At 38.0% G+C, this 26,069-nt stretch overlaps 2 protein-coding genes across 2 annotated transcripts in view; one reads left to right on the top strand and one right to left on the bottom strand.

The window, feature by feature from the left end:
• The window catches only part of LOC127410870 (tyrosine-protein kinase receptor-like), an 81,516-nt gene extending 73,322 nt beyond the window's left edge, over nt 1-8,194 (top strand). The window contains exon 29 of the mRNA XM_051646087.1: nt 209-8,194. Coding sequence (XP_051502047.1) covers nt 209-1,198 — 990 coding nt within the window. The 3' untranslated portion in view covers nt 1,199-8,194. The remainder of the gene's footprint in view (nt 1-208) is intronic.
• itpka (inositol-trisphosphate 3-kinase A) lies at nt 4,324-26,063 on the bottom strand. Its single transcript, XM_051646130.1, has 8 exons — nt 25,932-26,063; nt 22,593-23,453; nt 17,279-17,378; nt 15,849-16,062; nt 12,718-12,922; nt 10,553-10,651; nt 9,591-9,662; nt 4,324-9,383 (listed from the first exon to the last, which is right to left on the bottom strand). Exons 2-8 carry the CDS (start codon nt 23,031-23,033, stop codon nt 9,180-9,182), a joined length of 1,335 nt encoding a protein of 444 aa, XP_051502090.1. The 5' UTR covers nt 23,034-23,453; nt 25,932-26,063; the 3' UTR covers nt 4,324-9,179.
• Nucleotides 26,064-26,069: the final 6 nt, after the last annotated feature.

Below are 26,069 nucleotides of genomic sequence, written 5' to 3'. Positions count from 1 at the left end.
GAGCGTGGCATTACTTTATGAATGTACCCTTCACTTACAGCCTAGTGGGATTCAGTTGCTTACTTTTGTTTGGACTGACCAAGGTTGCATAAACAAAGTTTGGAATTCGCCCTACTTTTATTAACTTAGATTTCAAATTTCTACTCTTTTTGCATTTTCTGCCCCCTTCCTCTCCATTTCAACCATCCTGCATCTTTCGACCCATCAGGACCCTGATGTCATAAACACCCCTCTTCCAGTGGAGTATGGTCCTTCAGTGGAGGAAGAAGTTGGGATTGTCATCCGTCCAGAAGGATCTGGCAGCATGACACCTCTTCTAGTGTCCCATTCTATGTCACAGGAAGCCTCCCTTCGACCCGGGATCTCGGGCTTGACACCACAGGCCCACAAACCACATTTGCAGCTACAAAGACCAATCCAGCTTGCACAGGAGGTGGGCACATACCGTGAAACATTGGAACAATGTTGGGCTGAGCCCGTTCCAGCTCCGGGGGTTTGTCCTGGGCAATGGCTTCAAGTCCCTGACCACCGACCATGCTCCAGAACCAGCTCGTCATCAGGCAGCCAGAAGCTCAAGAACAAGACGAAAAACCTTTGGAACCCCACCTATGGTTCCTGGGTTCTAGAGAGCTTTGGGCGGGGAAAATCAGCCCTGTGCCACACCCAATCCATGCCGCTGTCATGTAACTCCACTTCCCTGTCTTCATCGGCTTCTACCTCAGAGCCCATTGACCCTGGAGTAGAAGTTGCATATACAACTGTTTCTACATCCACATCCCCACCTCCATCTACAACATCCTCTCAGACCACTGGCGGTCCCACAGGGCCTCTAAGTCTTGCTCGGAAGGGTCCAACAACAGGGGCTTCAGGGGGCACGCAGGATGCGGTTATGGACTTGGCGAAACTTCAGAGCTTCCCATGTGGTAAAGTAAACTATGCTTATGATGAGCAGAGCTATGAGACCGAAAGCTTGCCTGTATTTATGGCCAAGTCTATGGAGCCCTGCACCAGCACTGCAGCAACTTCTTCACTAGCTGCTCTTGGTCTGGCCACAACCATTACTCAAAAACCTCTGGTCAAGTGCCATGCTAGCTATGGACATGAGGATGTTAGGAGGTATACGCAGCCTGAGAAACCCTCAAGGGACAGGGATTCTGGATTTTCACTGTCTGAAGACCTTAGTGTCACCCCTGTGTAGTATTACAGAAGGATCTAAGAGGCACTAAGATGGTAGTATATAGGAAAATATCCAACATTTCCTTTTGTTTGGCTTCAAACATTGATTTTGGTGTTAATTCATTTTTAGAACTAAGGTATTTTATTATGCTTTGACACTAGTTGCAGTATATTAGCAAGAGGCAGAATGTCAGGTTAGTTACTGCCAGTAGACTACTTCAGTATAAGACTCTAACTATAAGAGAGAGAATACATGATTATTGTGTGGTACCAAAAAACGCCAAAGACATGGAGATTTGGAGTTGTAACTGATTTTCCATTAACTGGAAGCTCTCTTCTAAATGGCTGATGGTTTCTATTACTAATCGCAGCCCATGTACACTGAATTCACTGGATTCTTATCTGCTGTCAACACTGTGAAAATACATTTCGCTAACTTTAAGGACTACATGAAAGGAGAAGTCCTATGTGTTTCTGTTTTCTATTGATTAATCATAATTAGCTATTATTATATATGTAGGTTTAGGTCACCTTTTCCATTTCAGGCTGGTATTAGGAGAAAAATACAGTAGGATCTAAAGCATGTTCAGACCTCACACAATGGACAGTTGTACACTAATTTGTACAATTGAACTGAATTGAAATACTTTGGAGAAAACAATTAAAGGAATATTCTGGGTTCAATACAAGTTAAGCTCAGTCGACAGCATTTGTGGCATAATGTTGCTTTCCACAGATAATTTAGACTCATACGTCGTTTACATAAACGCAAAAAACGCTGTTACAGTAAGACACTTAAAATGGAAGTGAATGGGGCCAACAAATATATGCTAATATACACACTGTTTAAAAAAAATAGCGACAAGACTATAAATCTCCACTTTCAAACAGCTCTCCTAAGCGCTCTTCTCTCATAAGAGATCTTCTTTTGTTTTTTTTTTTCTATCACCACCTACAGGGCAGGGAGGAGAATTTATAGTAAAAAAGGAATTTAATATTGATCTGTTTCTCACCCACACCTTTGAAGACATGAATTTAACCACTGGAGTCATATGGATTACTTTTATGCTGCCTTTATTTGCTTTTTCGAGCTTCAGAATTTTGGAGTAGAGATATTCTTTAAAAATCTTAGTTTATGATCAGTAGAAGAAAGTTATACACATCTGGGATGGCATGAGGAAAAGTAAATTATGAGAGAATTTTCATTTTTGGGTGAACTATCCCTTTAAACTGAATCCGGAACATTCCTTTAACTCTTTTTTTTAGGTCCACTCAGTGGACATTTCACCTCGGAACTGCCGCCATATTTGTAATGAACCACGTAATATGATTTTTAAAAACAATGCCTCCATAATCATGGAATTTCTTTTTTGTTTATGTTGCACAGGCCAATATGAAAGTTATCTAACTGCTGAGACTAAGCAAAGGCAACAGTGTTTAGTTACCACAGTCATTGTAGAAATGTGCTATTTGCAGTCAGCCATGATCATTCTGTGTTAATAATTTCATTAATAAGGGAATTATGAGTTAAAATAAGTATTTGGCTGGTCACGTAACCATTTAAAATAAAACAGCTTATATTAGGCCCCTGATATGATTGAAATCTTCAGTCTTGCTGTAGAGAAGAACAAATTACTGAGTACAACTTTAAAAGAGGAAATACTCAGTATTTTTTTTTCCCCATTAAAAAAGTTTGACTCCTAAAGAAATGAATTGTAATTTTGAAACACATGTATAAAATAATGACCACTCACATGAGATGAGGACTCTGGTCATATCAGTAACCTTATAAAAGCTATTTTAGTCTACATGGGGCAGGGGCGCCCTCATGGGTGCTGCCATTTTAGAATTACATGACCAGCTGAATACTACTCAATCTCTGTAACTGTCTTGTTATTGGACACTTTCACTCTTGGATTAAATTAATCATGGCTGATTGTGAATAGTGAATTTGTTGCTACAATGGCAACTGTGACTGAAAACTATTGATTTTGAATGATGCTGCATCCACACCACTAGGTGTCACTGTAAGTCCAAGATGACATGTGCTAAAACTTACTGAGTGCACCTTTAAACCTTACCTTATGTAAATTAAAATGGTGACATGCATTAAAATTAAGAAATGTTGAAAAACACTGCTAAACAAAGATTTAAACTCAGATTAAAACATCAGGTTGACTTTACAGGGTGTTTTGACTGGAAAAAATGCATCAAAGATCAGTAGATTTTAGACTAGGCTTGATGTTTTGTCCTGTATTTAGTCTGGTGTTAGTTTTGAAAAACAGAACATTTATAAACAGTGTGTTGTCTTTTCAAAGAGGGCATGTTTTGTGTGTAAAATGCTGAGATAATTGTGAAGGCTTGACAAAAAGTGTTGCGACAGAATGTGTTGGAAGTCAATGAGCCATGTGACACTGGGTGAAATTGTTGTGGCTGCTGCGGAGAATGTACTGATTTCCACTTCAATGCACTCTTCTAGAGAGCTGCTAAAAGACACCCATCTCTCTTGTGATATTTTTGCAATCTCTTTTTTACATTCAAAATGTTTACTTTAGCTAGCACACAGCTAAAGTGTTCTTACTGTGATTTAATGTTTCTGCAGATGTACATTAGATTTATTACAGCATACACACAAACCACACAACACCTCAGTGTATGTAATATGATGCATGAGAAGTTAAATGTTTTTCTTATTGTTTGAGGTCATTTTTTTTGTGCTATTCTATTAGCTAATTGTACTTATTAGTTAACAATAATGAATAATGTTTTTTTAATAAGCAAAGAACGAATTTGTGTCACACATTTTAGTCAGGGACTGCTGATAATCTATCTTTATGCAAATATACAGACAGATGAGAGTAAACTGTTTAAGCACAATATGTTGGTGTTTTGCAAAGTTCATTTTACCTTGTCTTAAGTTTTAATTAAAAAATGTAATAACTGCCATTTTAAAGAGCTTAAAGTTCATCATGTTTTTTGTTTTGTTTTGTTTTTTTGTAGCCTTATAAATGTGGATTATAACTTGACAGAAGTGTAGAAATAGTCCTACTTTAGTCAGGAAAATGAGTGCTGTTTTCTTAAATTACATTTTATTTCACTTTAAACTAACCCCTTTAATATGTAGCTATAATATTTTTTAATCTCATGTTTTTTTTTTTTTTTTTTTTTTTTTTTATTATTATTTGTTGGATTCTGTTGAGGTTATCACTGCCAGTGTTCTGCATACGTCTTGCTGTTTATGGAAGGCTTTGCAGTATCACACAGCGGCTCATTTAGAAAGCCAAATTAGAAATGTACCATCACATAAAGTGAATTTTAATGTAAAGCTTCTTCATGTATTTTTATGTTAAAAGGATGTTGCTGTGTAATAGCAAACCTTAAATAAATTGTTTTTGGACTATAATCCTGGTATGAATGACCTTACTTTAATTACTTTGGAATTGCAGAAATATATTATGTTGTATGTGTACCTAAAGTTTCTTCATTTACTTCTGATTTCCCTGGGGAAAAGAGAGTACAGAATGATTTGAGCAGATGTTTTATTTGTCATAAAAATACTGCACAGGGAACACTGTAACAAAACTCACCTGCCCCAAAAAACAAAATAGTGTCACAAGGTTAAGTTGGTCTGATCCATAATGAAAACTCTTGAAGTGATGTGCAGGTATGGAAAATTGCAATGCAGATCCTTCAACCTAACACCAATAAAATATGTCCATGCAATCATCAAAAGAATAATCTATAACACCACCCTTGATTGATCACTGCGGTCAAAAATATAAAAAATATAAAAAATATTACCAAACATTACTAGAAATACACTGTATCTTTGCATACTTGTTCCGCGTAGCACACAAGAGGGATAGTTTGCCCAAATAATGTATCCTATATACAATTCTACCATCATTTACACACCCGCATCTTGCCCAAACTCGTATTAGTTTCTTCCGTGTTAGGCAGAATGTTAGAGATGGACAGCCTCAGTCACAATTAACTTTCATTGTACAGAAAAAGATGCAACAAAAGAAAATGGTGACTTTGTCTATGAGTCCCTAACATACTGCCTAACACCTCCTTTTGTGTTCCATGAAAGAAAAAAAGTCATACAGGTTTGGAACAATGTTAGTAAATGATGACAGGATTTAAAGGGATAGTTCACCAAAAAATGAAAATTCTCTCATAATTTACTCACTCTCATGTCATCCCAGATGTGTATGACTTTCTTTCTTCTGCTGAATACAAAGATTTTTTGAAGAATATTTCAGCTCTGTAGGTCCTCACAATGCAAGTGAATGGGTGCCAAAATTCTGAAGCTCTAAAATGCACATAAACTCAGTATAACTATCTATAAGATTCCATTGGTTAAATCCATATTCTCTGAAGTGATATGACAGGTGTGGGTGATAAAAAGTTCAATATTTAATTCCTTCTTCTGTTTTTGGTGATTTGCATTCTTCTTGCATATCACCCCCTACTGGGCAGAGAGGAGAATTTATGGTAAAAAACGTACTTAAATATTGAACTGTGTTTCTCACCCACACCTATCATCGCTTCAGCAGTTATGGATTTAACCACTGGAATCTTATGGATTACTTCTATGCTGACTTTATGTGCATTTTGGAGCTTCATAATTTTGGCACCCATTCACTTGAATTGTATGGACCTACAGAGCTTTGTTTGTGTTCTACAGAAGAAAGAAAGTCATACACATCTGGGATGGCATGAGGGTGAGTTAAAGATGAGAGAATTTTCATTTTTGGGTGAACTATTTATTTAATGGTATAGACTTTAGAAGGTAACCCTATAATTGTTGCATTTTGGTTCTACACATTAGTTTGATGGCACAAGTTTACAAAACAGTCAGTTGTGCAACATCAACAGACCTTATTCATGCTACCGCCATCTTTGTTTTTTAATGGGAATGACAACGAGGCTGTGACGGATAGACTTAACATCTCTTCAATGGCACAAATGGTATAAAGTTGTATAAAGCTCCTAGATCACATCTGATTTTCAACAATTCATGTTGTCTGGAGTTCTTTGTATACTGAATGTTCTTAGACAGATATTCTATCAATGTTTTGTCTGCGGAACAATCCAAAAACCTTTTAAACTGCAGTGCAGCCCATTGAAGAGACTGTAAGTCTTTCCCTCACAGCCTCATAGTCATTCCTATTAAAAATTACAGATGGCGCTAGCGTGAATAAGGTCCATTGTTTGACTAGTGTTTGTTGGGCCTAGACATAGCAATGTTGCTTACAACCAACTATTCATGCGAGTTTATCCTTTATGAAGTGTGCAGAAATAATATTGTAACAGGTAAAGGTGGGCAAGGAGGAGGCGGGATCCGGCTGAACTGTCAACGTAGTTTAATCAGAAACTTAACATAAAACAAACATAAACACAGACACACATGCAACGCGGCAGCGTGCGTCTCTCTCTCGAACTGGTGCCTCTGGCTCTTCCGCTGATCAGCTGATTCAGCGCCAGCCGTGCACCATCAAGGCCCGGCCACGCCCTCCTCCTCATCACAAATATATATACAGTTGAAGTCAGAAGTTTACATACACCTTAGCCAAGTACATTTAAACTCAGTTTTTCACAATTCCTGACATTTAATCGTAGAAAACGTTCCCTGTCTTAGGTCAGTCAGGATCACTACTTTATTTTAAGAATGTGAAATGTCAGAATAATAGTAGAGAGAATGATTTATTTCAACTTTTATTTCTTTCATCACATTTCCAGTGGGTCTGATGTTTACATACACTTTGTTAGTATTTGGTAGCATTGTCTTTAAATTATTTAACTTGGGTCAAACGTTTTGGGTAGCCTTCTACAAGCTTCTCACAATAAGTTGCTGGAATTTTGGCCCATTCCTCCAGACAGAACTGGTGTAACTGAGTCAGGTTTGTAGGCCTCCTTGCTCTTTTTCGCTTTTTCAGTTCTGACCACAAATTTTCTATCGGATTGAGGTCAGGGCTTTGTGATGGCCACTCCAATACCTAAACTTTGTTGTCCTTAAGCCATTTTGCCACAACTTTGGGGGTATGCTTGGGGTCATTGTCACACTGGAAGACCCATGTGTGACCAAGCTTTAACTTCCTGGCTGATGTCTTGAGATGTTGCTTTAATATATCCACATAATTTTCCTTCCTCATGATGCCATTTATTTTGTGAAGTGCACCAGTCCCTCCAGCAGCAAAGCACCCCCACAACATGATGCTTCCACCCCCATGCTTCATGGTTGGGATGGTGTTCTTCGGCTTGAAAGCCTCACCCTTTTTCCTCCAAATATAACAATGATCATTATGGCCAAACAGTTCAGTGTTTGTTTCATTAGACCAGAGGACATTTCTCCAAAAAGTAAGATATTTGTCCCCATGTGCACTTGCAACACATGTGTGGTCCCATGGTGTTTACACTTGCATACTATTGTTTGTACAGATGAGCGTGGTACCTTCAGGCATTTGGAAATTGCTCCCAAGGATGAACCAGACTTGTGGAGGTCCACAATTTTTTTTCTGAGGTCTTCTATTGATTTTCTCATGATGTCAAGCAAAGAGGCACTGAGTTTGAAGGTAGGCCTTAAAATACCTTAAGCCATTTTGCCACAACTTTGGAGGTTGTGGCAAAATTTTGACCCCAAGGTTGCTTGGGGTCATTGTCCATTTGGAAGACCCCTTTGTGACCGAGCTTTAACTTCCTGGCTGATGTCTTGATGTTGTTTCAATATATCCACATAATTGTCCTTCCTCATGATGCCATCTATTTTGTGAAGTGCACCAGTCCCTCCTGCAGCATTGGCCAAACAGCTCAATTTTTGTTTCAACAAACCAGAGGACATTTCTCCAGAAAGTAAGATCTTTGTCCCCATGTGCACTTGCAAACTGTAGTCTGGCTTTTTTATGGTGGTTTTGGAGCAGTGGTTTCTTCCTTGCTGAGCAGCCTTTCAGGTTTTGTCGAAATAGGACTCGTTATACTGTGGATATAGATACTTGTCTACCTGTTTCCTCCAGCATCATCACAAGGTCCTTTGCTGTTGTTCTGGGACTGATTTGCACTTTTTGCACCAAACTACATTGATCTGTAGGAGACAGAATGCGTCTCCTTCCTGAGCGGTATGATGGCTGCATGGTCCCATGGTGTTTATACTTGAGTACTATTGTTTGTACAGATGAACATGGTACCTTTAGGTGTTTGGAAATTGCTCCCAAGGATGAACCAGACTTGTGGAGGTCCACAATTTTTTTTCTGAGTTCTTGGCTGATTTCTTTTGATTTTCCCATGATGTCAAGCAAAGAGGCACTGAGTTTGAAGGTAGCCCTTAAAATACATCCACAGGTACACCTCCAATTGACTCCAATTAGCCTATCAGAAGCTAATTGGCTAATTGCCTAAGGTTTGACATAATTTTCTGGAATATTCCAAGCTGCTTAAAGGCACAGTTAACTTAGTGTATGTAAACTTCTGACCCACTGGAATTGTGATATAGTCAATTAAAAGTGAAACAATCTGTCTGTAAACAATTGTTGGAAAAATTACTCTTGTCATAAACAAAACAGAAGTCCTAAACGACTTGCCAAAACTATAGTTTGCTAATATGAAATCTGTGAAGTGGTTAAAAAATTAGTTTTAATGACTTCAACCAAAGTGTATGTAAGCTTCTATCTTCAACTGTATGTGTGTATATATATATATATATATAAAACAACTGATTATGATAGGTGCCAGTATGTACATAAAATGCACACAACACAAAGGGCTTTGGGGAGGAGGAACTGTATAATGCATAATGACAGACAATATATCAAAGATCAGTTTGATATCAATTTTTTTTTAAACTGGTCTGACAATGAGAAGCTTTTACAGCTTAATACTCTAAAGTAATGAATCCTTTCACCGGTAGCCTCCCTATAATGCACTGCAAAAAAATGATTGTCTATCAGCATCCATCCTGTTGCTGTCACTCGCAATGTAAAGTTCTCAAAAAGAAGTCAAAAAGGTCACTCCCTGGCAAGTGAGGTAAGGGTCTGCAGCAGGTTGTCAAGGCCCAGTAGGTATCCGTCCTCTCGGTTGCCCTCTTCCCAGGGTCTGTAGTGATCCACGGTCTGTCCGTCCGGAAGAGGTGTTGTCTTCCCAAAGTCAATGAGCCAGATTTCAGCTCTCTCCGTGTGATTGTGAATGAAAAGAAGTGAACTCCCAATGACCTTAAAGACACAAATAAATGTTATAATGACTTTTGAGATGGAACAAACCATATGAAAATCATTAGTAAAACATATAATGTATAGTATGCCACAGTATTGTATATAAAACATTAATAAATGTTATATTTAAATTCTTTATAGACATCTACCACTGTAGAACAAAGATGTCTTCAAAAATTAATTTCACAAAACTTTTTTTTTTTTTACCTCGTGTTTCTTGAAGAACTCTGAAGTTGTCAGAACCTGTTTAATATCCACAAGCCTTGTAATATAGGAGTTCTTTAAGGCAGGTGAAGGAGAAAAGCACAACATGAATCAATAATTCTACTGAAGTTATTTTTTCAGTATTTATTAACTAAAAGCACAGTGAAGCTCCAGTTTAGGTTTAATTTATTCATGAAACCTCATGACCTTAAACCTCAGTCTGAACTGGTTATATCTGCTTTTCTAACTCAGTTCTAGTTCCTCAATTTCTTAAATGCACCATATCCTTGATGTGAAGTAACATTTAAAGGGATTGTTATACTGCATTAAAGGGATTGTTAACCCAAAAATTAACTTCCCCACATGTTGTTCTAAATCTGACACTCTTCTGTGAAACACAAATGTCTGTTTTGAAGGTTTTTACGCTGCTCTTATTTCAAAGAATGAAGTGGATGGGCACCAGAGGAGCTGTCAAGCTCCAAAACATGCAAAAACATCATAAAAAGTAGTCCAAATTATTCATACACTATATTCCAAGTCTTCTGAAGTCAGATGATACTGTAGCATTGAGTGAGGAACAGATTAAAATTTAAGTTCTTCACTGAAAATCTTGCCTCAAAAATCTTGCTTGAGAACCGTGGTCTCCATTAACTTTCACTGTATGGAAAAGAGCAGCTTGGACATAATGCTATAAATATTGTAACTTCTTGAAGACAGAATTTTTAGGTGAACAATGCCTTTAAGATTGGCTTTTATGATACTCTTTTAACTGCCTTGTTGGTGCGGTACTGTGAGAAAAGATATGGCCTACAAACATCTGTCCTTGATTAATCAAAGTAATATATCCTGTATAGAAATACTCAAGGTCTAATTTTCATTCATCGTTAGCTTATAAAGAATATTGTTATATGCAAATGTTGCTGTGTATGCAATGGGTAACATAACAGGTCGATCTAGTCACTCACAATTATGTTTTTGTTGCCTCCAACAAAATCCTTGAAGACCTGAGTGACGTCCTCCATTGAGCGGGTCCTTTTAAAGTCTGTGTTGCAAGTTTCACCTCTCTGAGAAAAGAAAATGCATTGCTAATTGATATGCAATCCAAACAAAAACATATGCCCAGAAATATTGCTTGGTTTAAGTTTCAGCAGCTGGTTGCAAAAAACCTCTTAAGATAAGAAAACCCCTAGTGACAAATCCTTACAATAATAACTTAGTTTTGTTTTTTGTTTTTTGTTTTTTTGTGCAACTGGGCACTGAGCCTTTTATGGACCTTAACAGCAGGACGAGGATAATATGTAATTTATACCAATTAAAATTACCAAGAGTGTAACAGATGTACTTTAGGACTTAAAAACACAATCCTTGACAAGTAAACTACATGACCAAAAGTATGTGAACACCCCTTCTAATTAATGTCTTGGACAAGGCCCATTAATTCCAGTGAAGACAAATCTTTTTTATGGCCTTTTGGCTTTTTAATGGAATAGGGAAAGTAGAGAGGTGACAGGAAATGTGAGAAAGAAGAGTAAGAATGGGATCGGAAAAGGACCTCATGAGCAAGGACCCAAACTCGGGTCACCCACGATGCATCAGCACCACATGACATGAGCGCAGCCCGCTAGGCTATGGCTCTGACCAGTGAAGACAAATCTTAATACTATGGAATACAATGACATTCTATGACAGCAGTTTGGGGAGGGCCATCACAGCCATGTTCCAACATTTAGTGGAAAGTCTTTCCAGAAGAGCGGAAGCTGTTGGGGAGGACAAACTCCCTCTAAGTGTAAATGCCTGGTATTTAAAATGACTATTAATGCAATGTTTAGGTGTCCACATGCTTTTTTCCATACAGTGTATGATTAGGTGCTCAAAACGATTAGTAAAAGAGCTCATATTTGCTACGTGTTTGTATTTGAGAGGAGGAGTTGGCCCGGAGAGGTATCCCCCTTACGTCCACTCCGACCGTAGGGCCTTGTTGAGGAAGTAGCATTCCCGTGTGGCGGCTAAAGAGTGTGCACCTCCGTCTCTGGATTCCATGATTGCACGTGGGAGGGGGTGCCGGCGGGGTTACAGATGTGGCGGAATGATCCACCCCTCTGGCTCGTCATCATCGCCCCGCCTCTTAGGGCTGCCCTTCAGCCAGGCTCACGACGGGAGATGGGCGGGAGAGCGAGAAGAGGTGCATAATTAATAAGCCTCGTTTGGTCAGGGGTGAATGAAGCACACCTGATGGGGATAATGCTTCATCACCGCTCTCTTTAGAACACAGTGTCCGGACTTCTTCTCGGGGAGCCGGCTTCAAATATCCATGTGGCATCCTCGTACGCCCAGGACCAGAGCTGGGAGGGATCGGACGAGTGGACGCGCTGCCAGACCCATTCTTTGGACCCCCGGACGCCGTAATGAGTCGCCGGGGGTGAACTGCTCACGTTGCCGCTGACGGGCTAGATGCCGGGCCACCTTCCCCTCACGGTTGCCGTGGGCCTGGGAAGACAGGTCGCCAGTGACGCCGCCGCCGCCGCCCCACGCTGCTGTAGACTTTGGAGGGGAGCGTGAGCGGCCGACTGACCCAGCCCGTGCCTGGGCTATCCTATGAACACTACCCCACCCATTCACGGAGCCCCGTTCACCACGAGGATGCCAGATTCCCCATTTTATTATGAACACTATTCCCCCTTGGACACTTTATTACCCCTTTTGGACATTTATACGTTTATTATTGTTTCCAATAAATGCCTCTCCGAGGCTTGACGCCACACCCACTGTGTCTGTCTCTTGCTCACCCTGCCACAGTATCTAAACAACAGTAATTTGAGAGGTGGGGGTTTGCCAGAGTTGCTGAACATTCCAATTACAGTTTAAAATGATGTTGCATAAGTGCAGGTTTTAATTGCTGTGTTACTGTATTTTTGTAATTGGCCTTACATTGCTTTAGTGATGTACACATGTGCCTCAATTCTCCTTACAATCATGTACTCATTAAGCAATTAAATGTTAATTTCATTCTAAAGAGGAAAGCTCTGGGCCCAGATACCTCTAAAGTTAAGAAAACCCTTAGTGGCAATACACTTACAATTATAAAAGGGTTTCTTTCAACTGGGCCCTGATTTTCAAGCACTGCCTTTACCTTGATACCCTCGATGCGGAAGCCCAGATTGTTAGTAGAGCTGAGACTTTCCCTCCACTGCATGTAGCGTGGTTTAGTAACAGCCTGTTGCTTCTGTTCCTCAGCTGTAGGAGCCTCACTGTCCACCTCCAGCATCTTTTTATACAAGTCTCTGCGTAGCTTAGGCTTGACCCTCGCCCGAACCAGCTCGTCCTCCAGATACGTCCTGAATGAAAGAAACAAACAAACAAACGAAAGATAAAGATTATGGTGTTTGCTCAAAAACAACGGTACAATCACTATAAATCTATCTAAAAATATACACTTTATGGCCAAAAGTATATGGACAACCCATGCTTCCACTCTTCTAGGAAAGATTTCCACTAGATGTTGGAACATGGTTGCAGGGATTTGCAGGATCTCAGATGTGTTCAGTGGGGTTCAGATCTGGGCTTTGTGCAGGCCAGTCACATTTTTCCACACCAGACTTGGTTTTCTTTATGGAGTGGACTATGCTTTGTGCACTGGGGTATTTTCATGCCAGAACAGAAAAGGCCCTCCCTAAACTGTTGCAACAAATTTGTATGCAAACAATTCTCTAGAATGTTGTTGTACTGCGAAGCATTAGGATTTGTCTTCACTGGAATTATTGGAATAGTCAAACCTCTCATTTAAAACAGAGTGTCCACATACTGTACTTTTGGACATGTAGTGTACATTATTCACAAAATCTTGCATTTAATGAAATAAATGAACACTGATCTAAACTATTCTAAGACCAGAAACAAAATTACACAAGTATGCATACGCAGATGTGAGCACTTGGCCAGCGTGCTCCAGTTGAAAATACAGAACGTGTGTACTTGCGTTGCTCATGCCATCCTAGATGTATATGACTTTCTTTCTTCTGCTGAACACAAACAAAGATTTTTAGAAGAATATCTCAGCTCTGTAGGTCCATATAATGCAAGTGAATGGGAACCAGAACTCAGAAGGTCCAAACAGCAGCATAAAAATAATCCATGCAACTCCAATGGTTAAACCCATATCTTCAGAAGTGATTCGATAAGTGATAAGTTTTTTTTTTTTACTGTAAATCTACACTTTCACTTTCAAATTCTGGTGTGGAAGTGACTTTTACTTTCACATTCAGCCACCTACTGGTTTGGGCTGATCAAAGGTGGAGATTTATAGTAAAAAAAGTCTTAACTATGGATCTGTTTCTCACCCACACTTATCATAGTGCTTCAGAAGACATGGATTTAACCACTGGATTCGTATGGACTACTTTATGCTGCCTTGATATGATTTTTGGACCTTCTAAGTTCTGGTCATCATTCACTTGCATTGTGAGGACCTACAGAACTGAAATATTCTTCTAAAAATATTCATTTGCGTTCTGCAGAAGAAAGAAAGCCATTCACATCTGGGATGGGATGAGGGTGATTAACTGATAAGAGAATTTTCATTTTTGGGTGAACTATCCCTTTAAATTTGATATGTTAAGTATTATTCAAGTTGCTAAATATATTGACTTTAACTTACTGGCTCAGCAATATTCTCTTGAAACTGTTGCTGTGCTATGACAGCAGCTGACTTGAAAGAGAAAACTCAACATAGAAGCGGACAGTTCAGTTCACACTAATGTTTGCAATAGCACCATGTTGACAACGCTAAGAATGCAATGCTGACACATTTTGGGGTGCAACTATGCATGAAATCAAGCTCATGTAGCTAGAAGATTATGCATTCACGTATTAGCGTAGAGTATGTTTTGGCCATAACAGTTGTACTGAATATCAGCACGGATGTGATTCGACCAGTAATGGAAATATTTCCAAATAAAAATAAATAGTTTCAAACTAAGCCAAAGCAGAATCAACCACAGTGTGTCGGCAAGCAATGTACAGACTGAAAGAATTATCAGCACTCTTGAAAAGCCACTTGTCCAATCAGATTAGAGGACCAGATTAAAACCTTTTCACGTAAATTGTTGCACTTAATTCAAGGTCATGTGTGCCTGTTCTGTGGACAGTTAATAGCCTAGTGGAGGTAGTTTGTGTAGACGAGTATGAATTCAGTAATATGCTGATTTCGGTTTCAGTCTTGAACCTTACTTGACTTCCTGTGTGTGAGAAGAGGAAGTCACCAAGGGACTCCTTGCAAAAAATCTCTCTCAGTGTGTAGAAAGAATACATGAAGTGTATGTGAGAAGGAAGCCCTCAGGGACGCCCCGTGTCTGCCTTTGTAAGTGTGCATGTTGTTTTCACTGCATATGCACAGGAAGTGGTTATTATTGTTGTTCGCTGTGAGAGGGCCTCTCTCTGTATGAGACTCAGCTCCACCCATTGCCCTGACAGGAAGCAGAACAGCTGTTTTAGCAGGCCAAGCTTCCCACCACACACACAGAGTAAACTTGTAATGCACAAGTATACATGCACATTAGCATGACTATGAAAAGGAGAGAATTAAACCTTAGTAAATGAGGAGTGTTATACAGTATTTGCCTGCAGTAGAAATCAATCTCTATAGTCTGTGAGCTGCTCTAGTGTAACTAAAATGTTATGTTTAGGACAGGATTTTTAATCTTAATTACATTTTAATATTAGGTTATTAAAGTTTAAAGTGATTGGCTTTATTAATGTGGTCTCATTGATTAAACAGTTTAGAACTGTAACTACAATTCTTCTGAAATTTGCTTCTTTACTTCGTTAAAATTAACAAATAGTATCAAGAGAGCAAGCCAACAATATAAAACTCTTAACGCTTTCAGTGTCTTGACATCAGTTGCACGATCATTAGTGCATGAGAGTTCACGTGTTCATAGCACTCATGAACTTGCATCAAGACTTTGAATGAAAAATGACCTACATTTCAGGTTGTTTCTCACTAAAACCTATCGTATGCCTTCAGAAGACTTGTAATATGATGCATGGAATACATTTATTATAATTAGGGGTCTTTTTTTAAGCTTTAAAGTGAAGCATTATTCACTGCCATTCTATTAAAAAGACTCCATTGTGTTCCGCATTAGAAAAAAGTAATGTAAGTTTGGAATGACATTTCAGAATTTTCACTTTTAGGGTGAACTATTCTTTAAATCATAATATATGCAGAATATGGCCCAGTAAACAACCATCTTATTACTCTACCTCACTCCCATTTTGCAGTCCATGACATTCGGCATATCAAAGCTGGCCAATAAGTCTTTCATTTTCAGAAAGAGTTCTCCATCTCTCTCTACCACTCCACTGTAGACTGGCACGAAGGAATTTAAAGCATCCTCTTTCAGCCTCTCAAAACACTGCTTCTCATTCTCTGAGAACTTCTTCAATATGGAGCCCTTATCTCCTGCCTTGAAGCTGCCTGGACAGAAACACAAACACAGACAAAGGATGACTAGAGTCAGTGGAGCACAAATAATTAACACTGAACCTCCCAGAGTTTTGTCAGTCCTTAACTTTACACTCAAGGCAGAAAACTAGATCTGAGTCAGAATATGAAGGAACTGCTGTAGTCATCTATTAGTAAATATCAATACATGTTTCATATCTACATACATTTCCCATATCTTAATTGAATAGTCTAGTTGACCCAAAAATAACATTTAGCCATTTACTTACCCTCACTTACCCTTTTGCCTTGTTACAAACCCGTATGATTTATTTATTTATTTTGTTCCGTAGAACACTAAAGGTGAATTTATGAAAAATATCCTTGCCACTCTTTTCCATAAAATGAAAGTGAATGGGGGCTGAGGCTGGCAAGTTCTAAAATTACAAAAAAAGCACCATGAAAGTATCATAATAGTGGTTTGTGCAACTTGTGCACTATATTTTAAGTCTTCTGAAGCCATATGATAGTTTTCTGTGACAAACATACTGAAGTTTAAGTCGCTATTAAATTAAAGTCTTCCCCAAAGTCAAATATGGCTCCTTTAAGACATGCTGTGTCAAGACATGCATGAAACAATGGTGTCAATGTTGTCCAATGGCATTAACGGCACACTATTATTGTAATCCATACGACTTTTGTGCTCCATTTCAGAGCCTCAGCAGAGGGGAAGATTATCAGTGAATAATGACTTACATCTCTGGCTATGCATCCCACAGAGCTATCATATTGCTTCAGAATACTTGAAATATAGGGCATAAGTTGTCCACATTTATGATACTTATATGGTGCCATTTTAGAGATTGACAGCCCCAGTCCCCATTCATTCCCATTTCATGAAATAAGATTAACCAGGATATTCTTCAAAAAAAATCACATCATATGGGTCTGAACAATTTTCTTCACAAATTCAAAGTCATAAGGGTTTGGAACAACGTGAGGGTAATTCACGACATTTACTTTTTTTTTTTTTTTTTTGATGAACTAATCCTTTAAAATTTGCTAATATAACATAAGACCACTCTTGGTCATAGGCATGTGCCATATGAGTCAAACAAAACATATTACCATTTCCCTAAAAAAAGGTATCAAATGACAGTACTTCCCCATGTATTTATAAAAAATAATAATAACAATAAAACACAATCAGAAGACATGGGCCAAATATTGTGTGAAGTTTATGTCTTACCTTTATGGCCTGCTAACTGAACCCAGGAAAGTCGTTTTCGTTGTGAGGCTACCAAAGGACAATGGACAATAGTCTTCAGTTTCCACCAAGCATTGGTTTGCTGAGACACATTGAAGTGAAACATAATCAGTCATGACAGACCATCAGCTCTGAATGAAACACATTAGATATTTCAAACACTCTGTATAAGGCAGCATTTCTATAAATGACCAGGTTTGGGGAGTAACGGAATACATGTAATGGGATTACATATTTAAAATACAAAATATAAGTAACTGTATTCCACTACAGTTACAATTTAAATCATTGGTAATTAGAATACAGTTACATTCAAAAAGTATTTTGATTACTGAAGAGATTACTTTGCATTTTATCATCATTTGTTTCATTTAATATTTAGTCCTTTCAGATGGAAAACATTTATACATATAAATGATGCGATCCAAAGTGCATTTGAACAGCGGTGAAACACTTTCTTATGATGTGTTACATTCATACGAGCAGACAGAGGAGTACGTTTGAAGTAAGTTTGGAGCAGAAGAAATAGAAATAAACCTTGTGTAAATTGTCAGCTTAACGCTAAGCTAAAATGTTATTTCTAGCCATTTTACATGCACATGTTACCAGGCACGATCATATTTTTTAATCAAGAAAATTCACGGATCATAATTTCTTTTTTTCTAGTAAGACCTTTGATATTAGGGCAAAAATCATATTCTTGATAATAATTTTTGTATTCTGTAATTCCTGTAAAAATATCTAAAAATCCTTAAAACAAGATCAATTAGATTGATCTTGTTTTAGAAACAACACTGCATAAGATATTTAGGTTTTTCAGAGAATGTATATTTAACGTGTATTTTGTCGAAACAAGTGAAAAAATCTACCAGTGCTGAAGAAGTAATCCAAAGTATTTAGAATACGTTACTGATCTTGAGTAATCTAACGGAATACGTTACAGTTTACATTTTACAGCATGTAATCTGTAATCTGTAGTGGAATACATTTCTAAAGTAACCCTCCCAACCCTGTAAATGATAATATCTAAAATAACATTATTCCACTTGAAACAAAGTTTCATAAAGAGTTGGCTAATTAAAAAAGCCTGAAAATGACACTTGACCATATCTCTGTACCCGTCAATAAGCTGCAAGAAATGAGGTTGGTCTCTAAACAGTACAGTTTTTGAACACTGCACGATGTTCTTTAACTGTGCGAGTCTGACTCACGCACACATGGTCTCAGTTTGAGCTGTGAAGCACAAAAAGCTTTAGCACTTTAGCCCATAACATCGAGATGCTTGATTTGTTGCCCATTACAAATGAGCAGTCTGGAAACCATTTCTGCTCGTTTTGGGAGTGACATTTAAAAAGCATGGCCGTCTTTTAGCAACCTATGCTTTTACCACATTTAAGTTTTTATATTAATTTTTTAAAAGATGCATCATGCGTTTGTAATTCATACTTAGCATGTAGCTTATTGAGATGCAATTTGCTTTTATACTGTGCTATAATATATTATGTAACTTTGTTAATACGTTATACTTAAACAATAAACTAATGGGTCTATTATTGTATGCAATGCCAGAGTTCAAGGACAGTCTAGGGAAAAGCCCTAAATTGTAACTGTTTAGTTCAACAGAAAGTAATATTTCGGACAAATGTTCCAGAGAATGATCCGTGTACACAAGATATGCTCTGCGAAGTGTGTGAAAACATTGAACAAAACAATCTCTGATTTTCTCAGTTGCACATTAAAACTGTTAAGGGTTATGATTGGTGAAACAACTGTATTGTCTATATGCTGAATCAAAAGTACTGCAGTTATTGCTTGTACAAACAAGAATCTTCCACAAATATCGGGTACAAGAGCTTAAGGCCCCTACATAAATTATAATTAGTGAATATTTTGTCACAATGCTACACCCTTAATAATTAACTCTGAGACAACAGGTTTTACTGCATCATAATGGAACTGTTGAAATCGTAAGGGCGTATACATCTGAAGCGCAGGGTCGTGTTTGTTCTTTCATCTGATTTGGACAAAAAGACTATAGACTAATTCGTGTTTGTTATTTATCCTCAGGTAAAAGCTGATTTGAACTTTCGTTAAAATAACAAGCATGTTTAGCAGCATAATTTAATTAAAACTCCATTACTGAGTATTCAAATTGGAAATACAGTAGTACTTGAAAACTGCTTTTGAGGTTGGACAAGACAGAGAGTACATCATGTTTAAAGTCAAGGAGACTGAGTACAGCCCTGTATATATACTGAAAAAAGCCATAAACCAGGGCTATGTCCTGCACTTCAAGGAGCTGTGCACACACACATTTCTAAAACGCCTATAACTAAATACTGAACTGGACTGTCATGCAGACAATACAAACGTTATGGTGCCAACTCTCAAATAACTACCAATCGGGTTTTAAAATTTTATGTTTCTACTTAAATGACAAAAAGCTTTACCTTCAATAAACATATCACACACTGAATCATAAAAAAACAGTTAAACATTTAAAAGTTCAAAAAGTTCACTGTAAGCCAAGCATTTATTGAAAGCCATCCATTTTCTTTCTACAAGCTACTGCAAAATATCTCAAGCAAAAAAAAAACAAACAAAAAAAAAAAAATTTAAATGATAGTTTGACAAGCAGAAATAGCAAATCACATTTTCCATTATTATCTATATTTTGTTGTGGTGAAAAATGGGCTCCTAACTCCTAAAATTGTATTTCTATACAACACACCAAATGAGGAGGTCTTAGTTTGGCCGTACATATTACAAATCTCTATTGTAATCAACGTGACACTGCGGTGAGTTCGAGATTTATAAAACTAACCTGAAGTTGCTCTGCCTTCAAGCAGTGGATGGAAATGTTTGTGGCACAGTGTGGCTTCAGCTTAAATGTCAAATGACATTTTGTTTTGATATACAGTAGTCTGATTAAATGAAGTATTTGCCACTTTGTGTCACTGTCTATGGTTCATTTTGCTTTTCAGAATAGGTGTCTGGAACTGGCCTGCTCAAACATTCTTTTTAAAACTTCTGAATGCCGTTTTTCCATGGAGTGTGACTCTTCGTGTGACTAAAAAGATCAACATAGGTCAGTTTATTCAGTGCAAGGTGTGTAACTTTCCAAATAGTTAAAGGATAGATATTATGCAGACATGACCTTCAGTCTTACGTAGGCAGAGTGTGTTTAAAGTACAGTGACAGAGAACGCCTTCTATGGCAGTGAATTAGCCAATATGTAACACATCCATTCAAAATAATCACAGACACGACAGTAGTGAGAAACAAAACATTAGAGAAGGATGATCAAAATGAGTGATTAGATTTATTGAGATAGAATTTATTAACCATTTTTTCAAATTCTAAGTTAGGTCCCATTTATTTGTACATTTGTGTTGTGTATAATTCTTCTTTTATCTTCTTTAAGCTCCTTTAATTTCTCCTGAAAAATGTTTGCTTATTTGTGTGTGTAAGTATGTACCACTAACTCAAAAGCTATTATCTGTAAATAATGAGTAATTCAGAAATCATCTACATTGTTTGGCTCATCCACAAACAGGACTATTTTCAAAGGCCATCACTTCTGTGCATGAACTATGCATTGAGAGTGTTAAAAGAATATTCCAGGTTCAATACAAGTTAAACTCAGTCAACAGCATTTGTGGCATAACATTTATTACCACAAAAAATTATTTCGACTTGTCCCTACTTTTCTTAAAATAAATAAAAATCTTGGTTCCAGTGAAGCACTTACAATAGATGTGAATGGGGCCAATCCGTAAACAAATACTCACTTCAAAGTTATAGCCACAAGACGTAAACGATATGCATGTTAACATGATTTAAGTGCGATAAAATTGCTTACTAACCATTCCTGTCTAAAGTTATTTCCGATTTCACAACTTTGTTGCCATGGTGATGAAACAGCAATTTTAAACTTTACATCTCAAATAATACATGAGTTTTAACAGAAGAATTATTGTAAGTGCTTTTACAAAATTATAACCTTCACATTTCTGCCTTTAAACCCTCCAAAAATTGGCCCTATTCACTTCCATTGTAAGTGCCTCACTGTAACCTCAGTTTTTGCTTTTTTTAAAGGAGCAACGAGTCAAAATTTATTTTGGTGGCAATTATACCACAAATGCTGTCGATTGAGCTTAACCTGCACTGAACCTGGAATATTTCTTTAAGAGAGAAAAACTTTGTTTTCTGTAATGCTACAAGTCTTTCCCCACTTCAAAATTCACCTCTAAAATGTATAATGTGCGAGCATGCGTATGGGTGGTTAAGCCTGTTGAGCTTGTTGTTAGAACAACTCCAGGTGCCGAAAGGTTATTAAAGCTGCACACTTACCATATTTGCTCAAACTAATATTGAAACAGCTGAATGCAAACAAAAAATAAAGAATTCAGGTAAAAACTCTGAACAGCCTACTTTGTAAACAATTACGGAGAAACATTTCAAGGCTTGACATTTTTTGTTATATTTTTTCAAAGTGCCGTACTATTTGTCATGATATGCTCTTGACTCAAATATTACTTGCAAATATTACATCAAAAGGAACATACAAGAATCACCTGATAAGGATCTACTGTACACCCCTAATGCCATGTGTCATAGCAAATACAGTACAATTTTGAATTGGCAATATGGTGAACAAACCATGTGTGTTAACCAGTCCAGGCAGACATGACACCCACACAAACATACCATTATGCTGATCCTGCCTGAACAAATGTCAGTGCAACACAATAACACAACAGCTTGCATCATGTGTTAAGTTGTCTCAACTGTCATGATGAGAAACATGCAGATCTCGATTAGATAGCTTTCTTATGCCTTATCAGTATTGAGACATTCCTCAAGATACATTTACAAGTATCAAATAAAAGCCTCATCAGCAATTTCAGCACAGACCAAAAGGTTGTATAACAAAAAAAAAAAAAAAAAAAAAAAAAAAAAAAAAAAAAAAAAAACAACAGTTCCGCATTATTGGTATGGTGTTCTTATGAAGGATTTTACTGTTATTTCAACAAAGGATCAACATAATTTAACTAACCCCGTCTATATTCTAAATATACCATACAATACAAAATATAATATTCTTTTATAGGTATACAGCTTAAAGATATTGTGTATCTTACATAGGCCTACTATATACAATATATAGTATATATAAAATTATAGCAAAAAAACATACAAAATTTGGCAGCCCCATTACTGAAAGCTCTCCCCAGATGCAAGTCCCTCCTTAATGGATTATAGAAAGTGAACCACTACATACAAAATAACCTACCTCTCCTGTGTCTACCGAGTCCCCCAAATGCTCCAGAGTCACGATGCCTTTGCTCTTGCTCTCGTTGTCACTGAGGATGTCATCCTCCGACTCGTCAAACGCCGTGGAAGAGCCATTGGAAGAGAGGGATGAGTTGGAGAGTTTTCGGCGCAGCCGTCCGTTCACCTCCTCCTCCAGATCCTCCTGCGTGATCTCCCGCGAGTCCTCGTCAGAGGTGATGGTCACCTGCGGCACGAAGCACCCTCGCACCGCGCCACTGTCGGGGAGAAAGCCTGCTTGCCTACTGTACTGTTCCGCCATCTGTGTTGGATCATCACAAATCTCTGTGGATGAAAAGTTTCTTTCGTGTTCTCCTCCTCCTCCTTTCCCTGATCCGTCGCAAATAGGAGACAAACGGGAGAACACCGCCTCTCGGAGTGACCTCCGCCTCTCTTTGGGCATCGATCGTGGTTTGGCTTGGGGTTATTCCCCCAGGGGCCACGGGCTGCGATAGTGCCCCCCCCACCCCCCACCCCCCACCAAATTGAATCCGTGTGTATCGCCACGCAAAGTTGATTCAGTTTCACTTCAGTGCATTTGTTTCCAGTAAGTAAGTTATGTAACACATGATCTGCGTCCAGATAGTTTTGTGCCCAGTGTAAGTCAGTGGATGGGGAACCCCTGTAAACACCTCTCAGCGCAGTTTGCTGCTGCTGTGAACAAAGATCTTCCGCATTTCAATGTTTCGACGCTCTTCCTGACTTTTAATTTGTTTGACTTTTGCTTGATATCTTATTTCCTCATTCAGTGTAGTATTGTACCGTGTGTGTGTTGATTGTGTTGTGTCGATAGGTAAACCTTCACTTCGTCAAACTCTGGAACCTGAAGAGAGTTTTTATGAAAATAACAGGTTAACTAATGTGGGCTCTTAAAATTGTCCCTAGTAAAGTGAAAGTCATCCAAAGGTATCTTAATTACTATCATTTCGTGCAATTTGTTACGTTTATAATATTATAAATTCATTGTTTAGAATAATACAATGATTTTTACACATTACAGACATCACAATATGATAAATTAAAATTGTAAGAGAATATTAAACCAACAAGGCTATGCAAATGATGTATTTCAAAATAGATTAGAAAAATACATAGGCTATAATGATCATTTTTAAGGAATGTTCTGGGTTCAAAACAAGTTAAAGGGATAGTTCATCCAAAAATTAGAATTCTCGCAACATTTACTCACCCTCATGCCATCCCAGATGTGTATGACTGTGTGTGATGAAATGAAGAAATTTTTTTTTAATACTTCAGCTCTGTAGGTCCATGAATCTTCAAAAAGCACATAAAGGCAGCATAAAAGTTATCCATAAGACTCCAGTGATCAAATCCATATCTTCAGAAGCAATAAAATAGGTGTGGTTGAGAGACACACCTATTTGCCTCAATCCGGGTGGCGGAGGTCGAATCCCAGCTACCTCCGCATCTGAGACCGTCAACCCGCGCATCTTATCACATGGCTTGTTGAGCGTGTTGCCATGGAGACGTAGCACGTGTGGAGGCTCCATGCCATCCACCGCAGCATCCACGCTCAACTCACCATGCACCCCACCAAGAGTGAACAACGAGGAGGTTATAGCGACAACGAGGAGGTTACCCCATGTGACTCTACCCTCCCTACCAACCGGGCCAATTTGGTTGCTTAGGAGACCTGGCTGGAGTCACGCAGCACACCCTGGGATTCGAACTAGCAAACTAGCGAACTCCAGGGGTGGTAGCCAGCATCTTTTACCACTGAGCTACCCAGGCCCCCTAAAGTACTTAAATATTGATCTTTTTAGCACCAAAAGCAATTGTTTCACTTTAGAAGACTTTCATTTAACCACTGGAGTCATACGGATGACGTTTATGCTGACTGTCTGTGATTTTCTGAAGAAAGAAAGTCATACACATCTGGCATTACATAAGGTTGAGTAAATGATGAGAGAATTTTCATTTTTGGGTGAACTATCTCTTTAAGTCCTTTTTTACTAGAAATGACCACCTTTGACCAGCCCCGACCAGTAGGTGGCGATATGCACGAAGAATGTGAATTGCCCAAAAAAAAAAAAAAAAAAAAAGTATGTGGAAGTGAAAGTAAAATTGGAGATTTATAGTAAAAAATGACTTAAACATTGGTCTGTTTCTCATCCAAACCTATCATATAACTTCAGAAGACATGGATTTAACCACTGTAGTTGTATGGATTGCTTTTATGGTGAGTTTATATGCTTTTTGGAGTTTCAAAGTTCTGGACACCATTCACTTGCATTGTGAGGACCTACAGAGCTGAAATATTCTTCTAAAATGTTCTGCAGAAGAAAAAAAATTCATACACATTTGGGGTGGCATGAGGGTGAGTAAATATTAGAATGATTTGGGTGACCTATTTCTTGAAGGTGCACTCAGTAATTTTTTCTCCATTAAAAAAGTTTTACCCCTAAAGAAATTAATTGTAATTTTGAAACATACAGTATGTATAAAATCATGAGCACTCACATGAGATGAGACCTTATAAATGCTGTTTTATTCTACATGGGGCAGGGGCGCCCTCATGGGGGCTGCCATTTTAGAATCACATGACTAGCTGTATACTACTCACTTAATCTCAGTCTTGTTATTGGACACTTTGACTCTTGGATTAAATTAATCATGGCTTGATAGTGAAAAAGTGAATTTCTACAATGTCATCTGTAACTGAAATCTATTAATTTTAAATGTTGCTGCATCCACACCACTAGGTGTCACTGTAAGTCCAAGATGACACGAGCAAAACGTTACTGAGTGCACCTTTAAGGTTTGTGACTTGCAAAGATCGCATTTTAGTAGCCTTCCGGCCCTGCTGTAGTCTGGTAAATGCCGTAAAGCACTAAATCACTGATTTTATTAAACTATAGTCATGTTTACATGTATAATGCTTATGTCTTGTCACTATACTTTTGAAACTAAGTGTATTTAAGCGTTTCTGGACTGGCCCCATTAACGTTCATTGTAAGTGCCTTAATTACTGTTGACTGTGATTTCTGCTTTTTCTTTTAAATAAATGAGGGATGAGTCGAAATATTTGTTGTATATTAATCAACATTATGCCATAAATGCTGTCGATTGGGATTAAGTTGTATTGAACCCGGAATATTCCTTTAACTGAATAAAAATAAATAAAAATAAAATAAAATAAAATAAACATTTTGAATATCATTGTCTTTTACATTCTGAACAGTTGTCAATGTTGCTGATGTTTTCGTAACGTTGGGCTGTAGTTTGTACCTCCTCGCAATAGATGTCAGTACAGCTCTAGTGGTAGGTTAAGGTTACTTACAAAACAGAAGAGAAGGAGTGCAGAATTCCTTCCACAGGATTTCGGAGACGTTCGTGATTGTCCCTCTGCACTCTCCACCTGCCCTAGCTCGATTGTGTATATTTTTCTTTTTTGCCTCTGTCCTGATCTGGCAGCCAC

Source organism: Myxocyprinus asiaticus, chromosome 20, assembly GCF_019703515.2.
Source record: "Myxocyprinus asiaticus isolate MX2 ecotype Aquarium Trade chromosome 20, UBuf_Myxa_2, whole genome shotgun sequence".
NCBI lineage: Eukaryota > Metazoa > Chordata > Actinopteri > Cypriniformes > Catostomidae > Myxocyprinus > Myxocyprinus asiaticus.
This window is presented reverse-complemented; position numbering and strand designations above follow the sequence as displayed.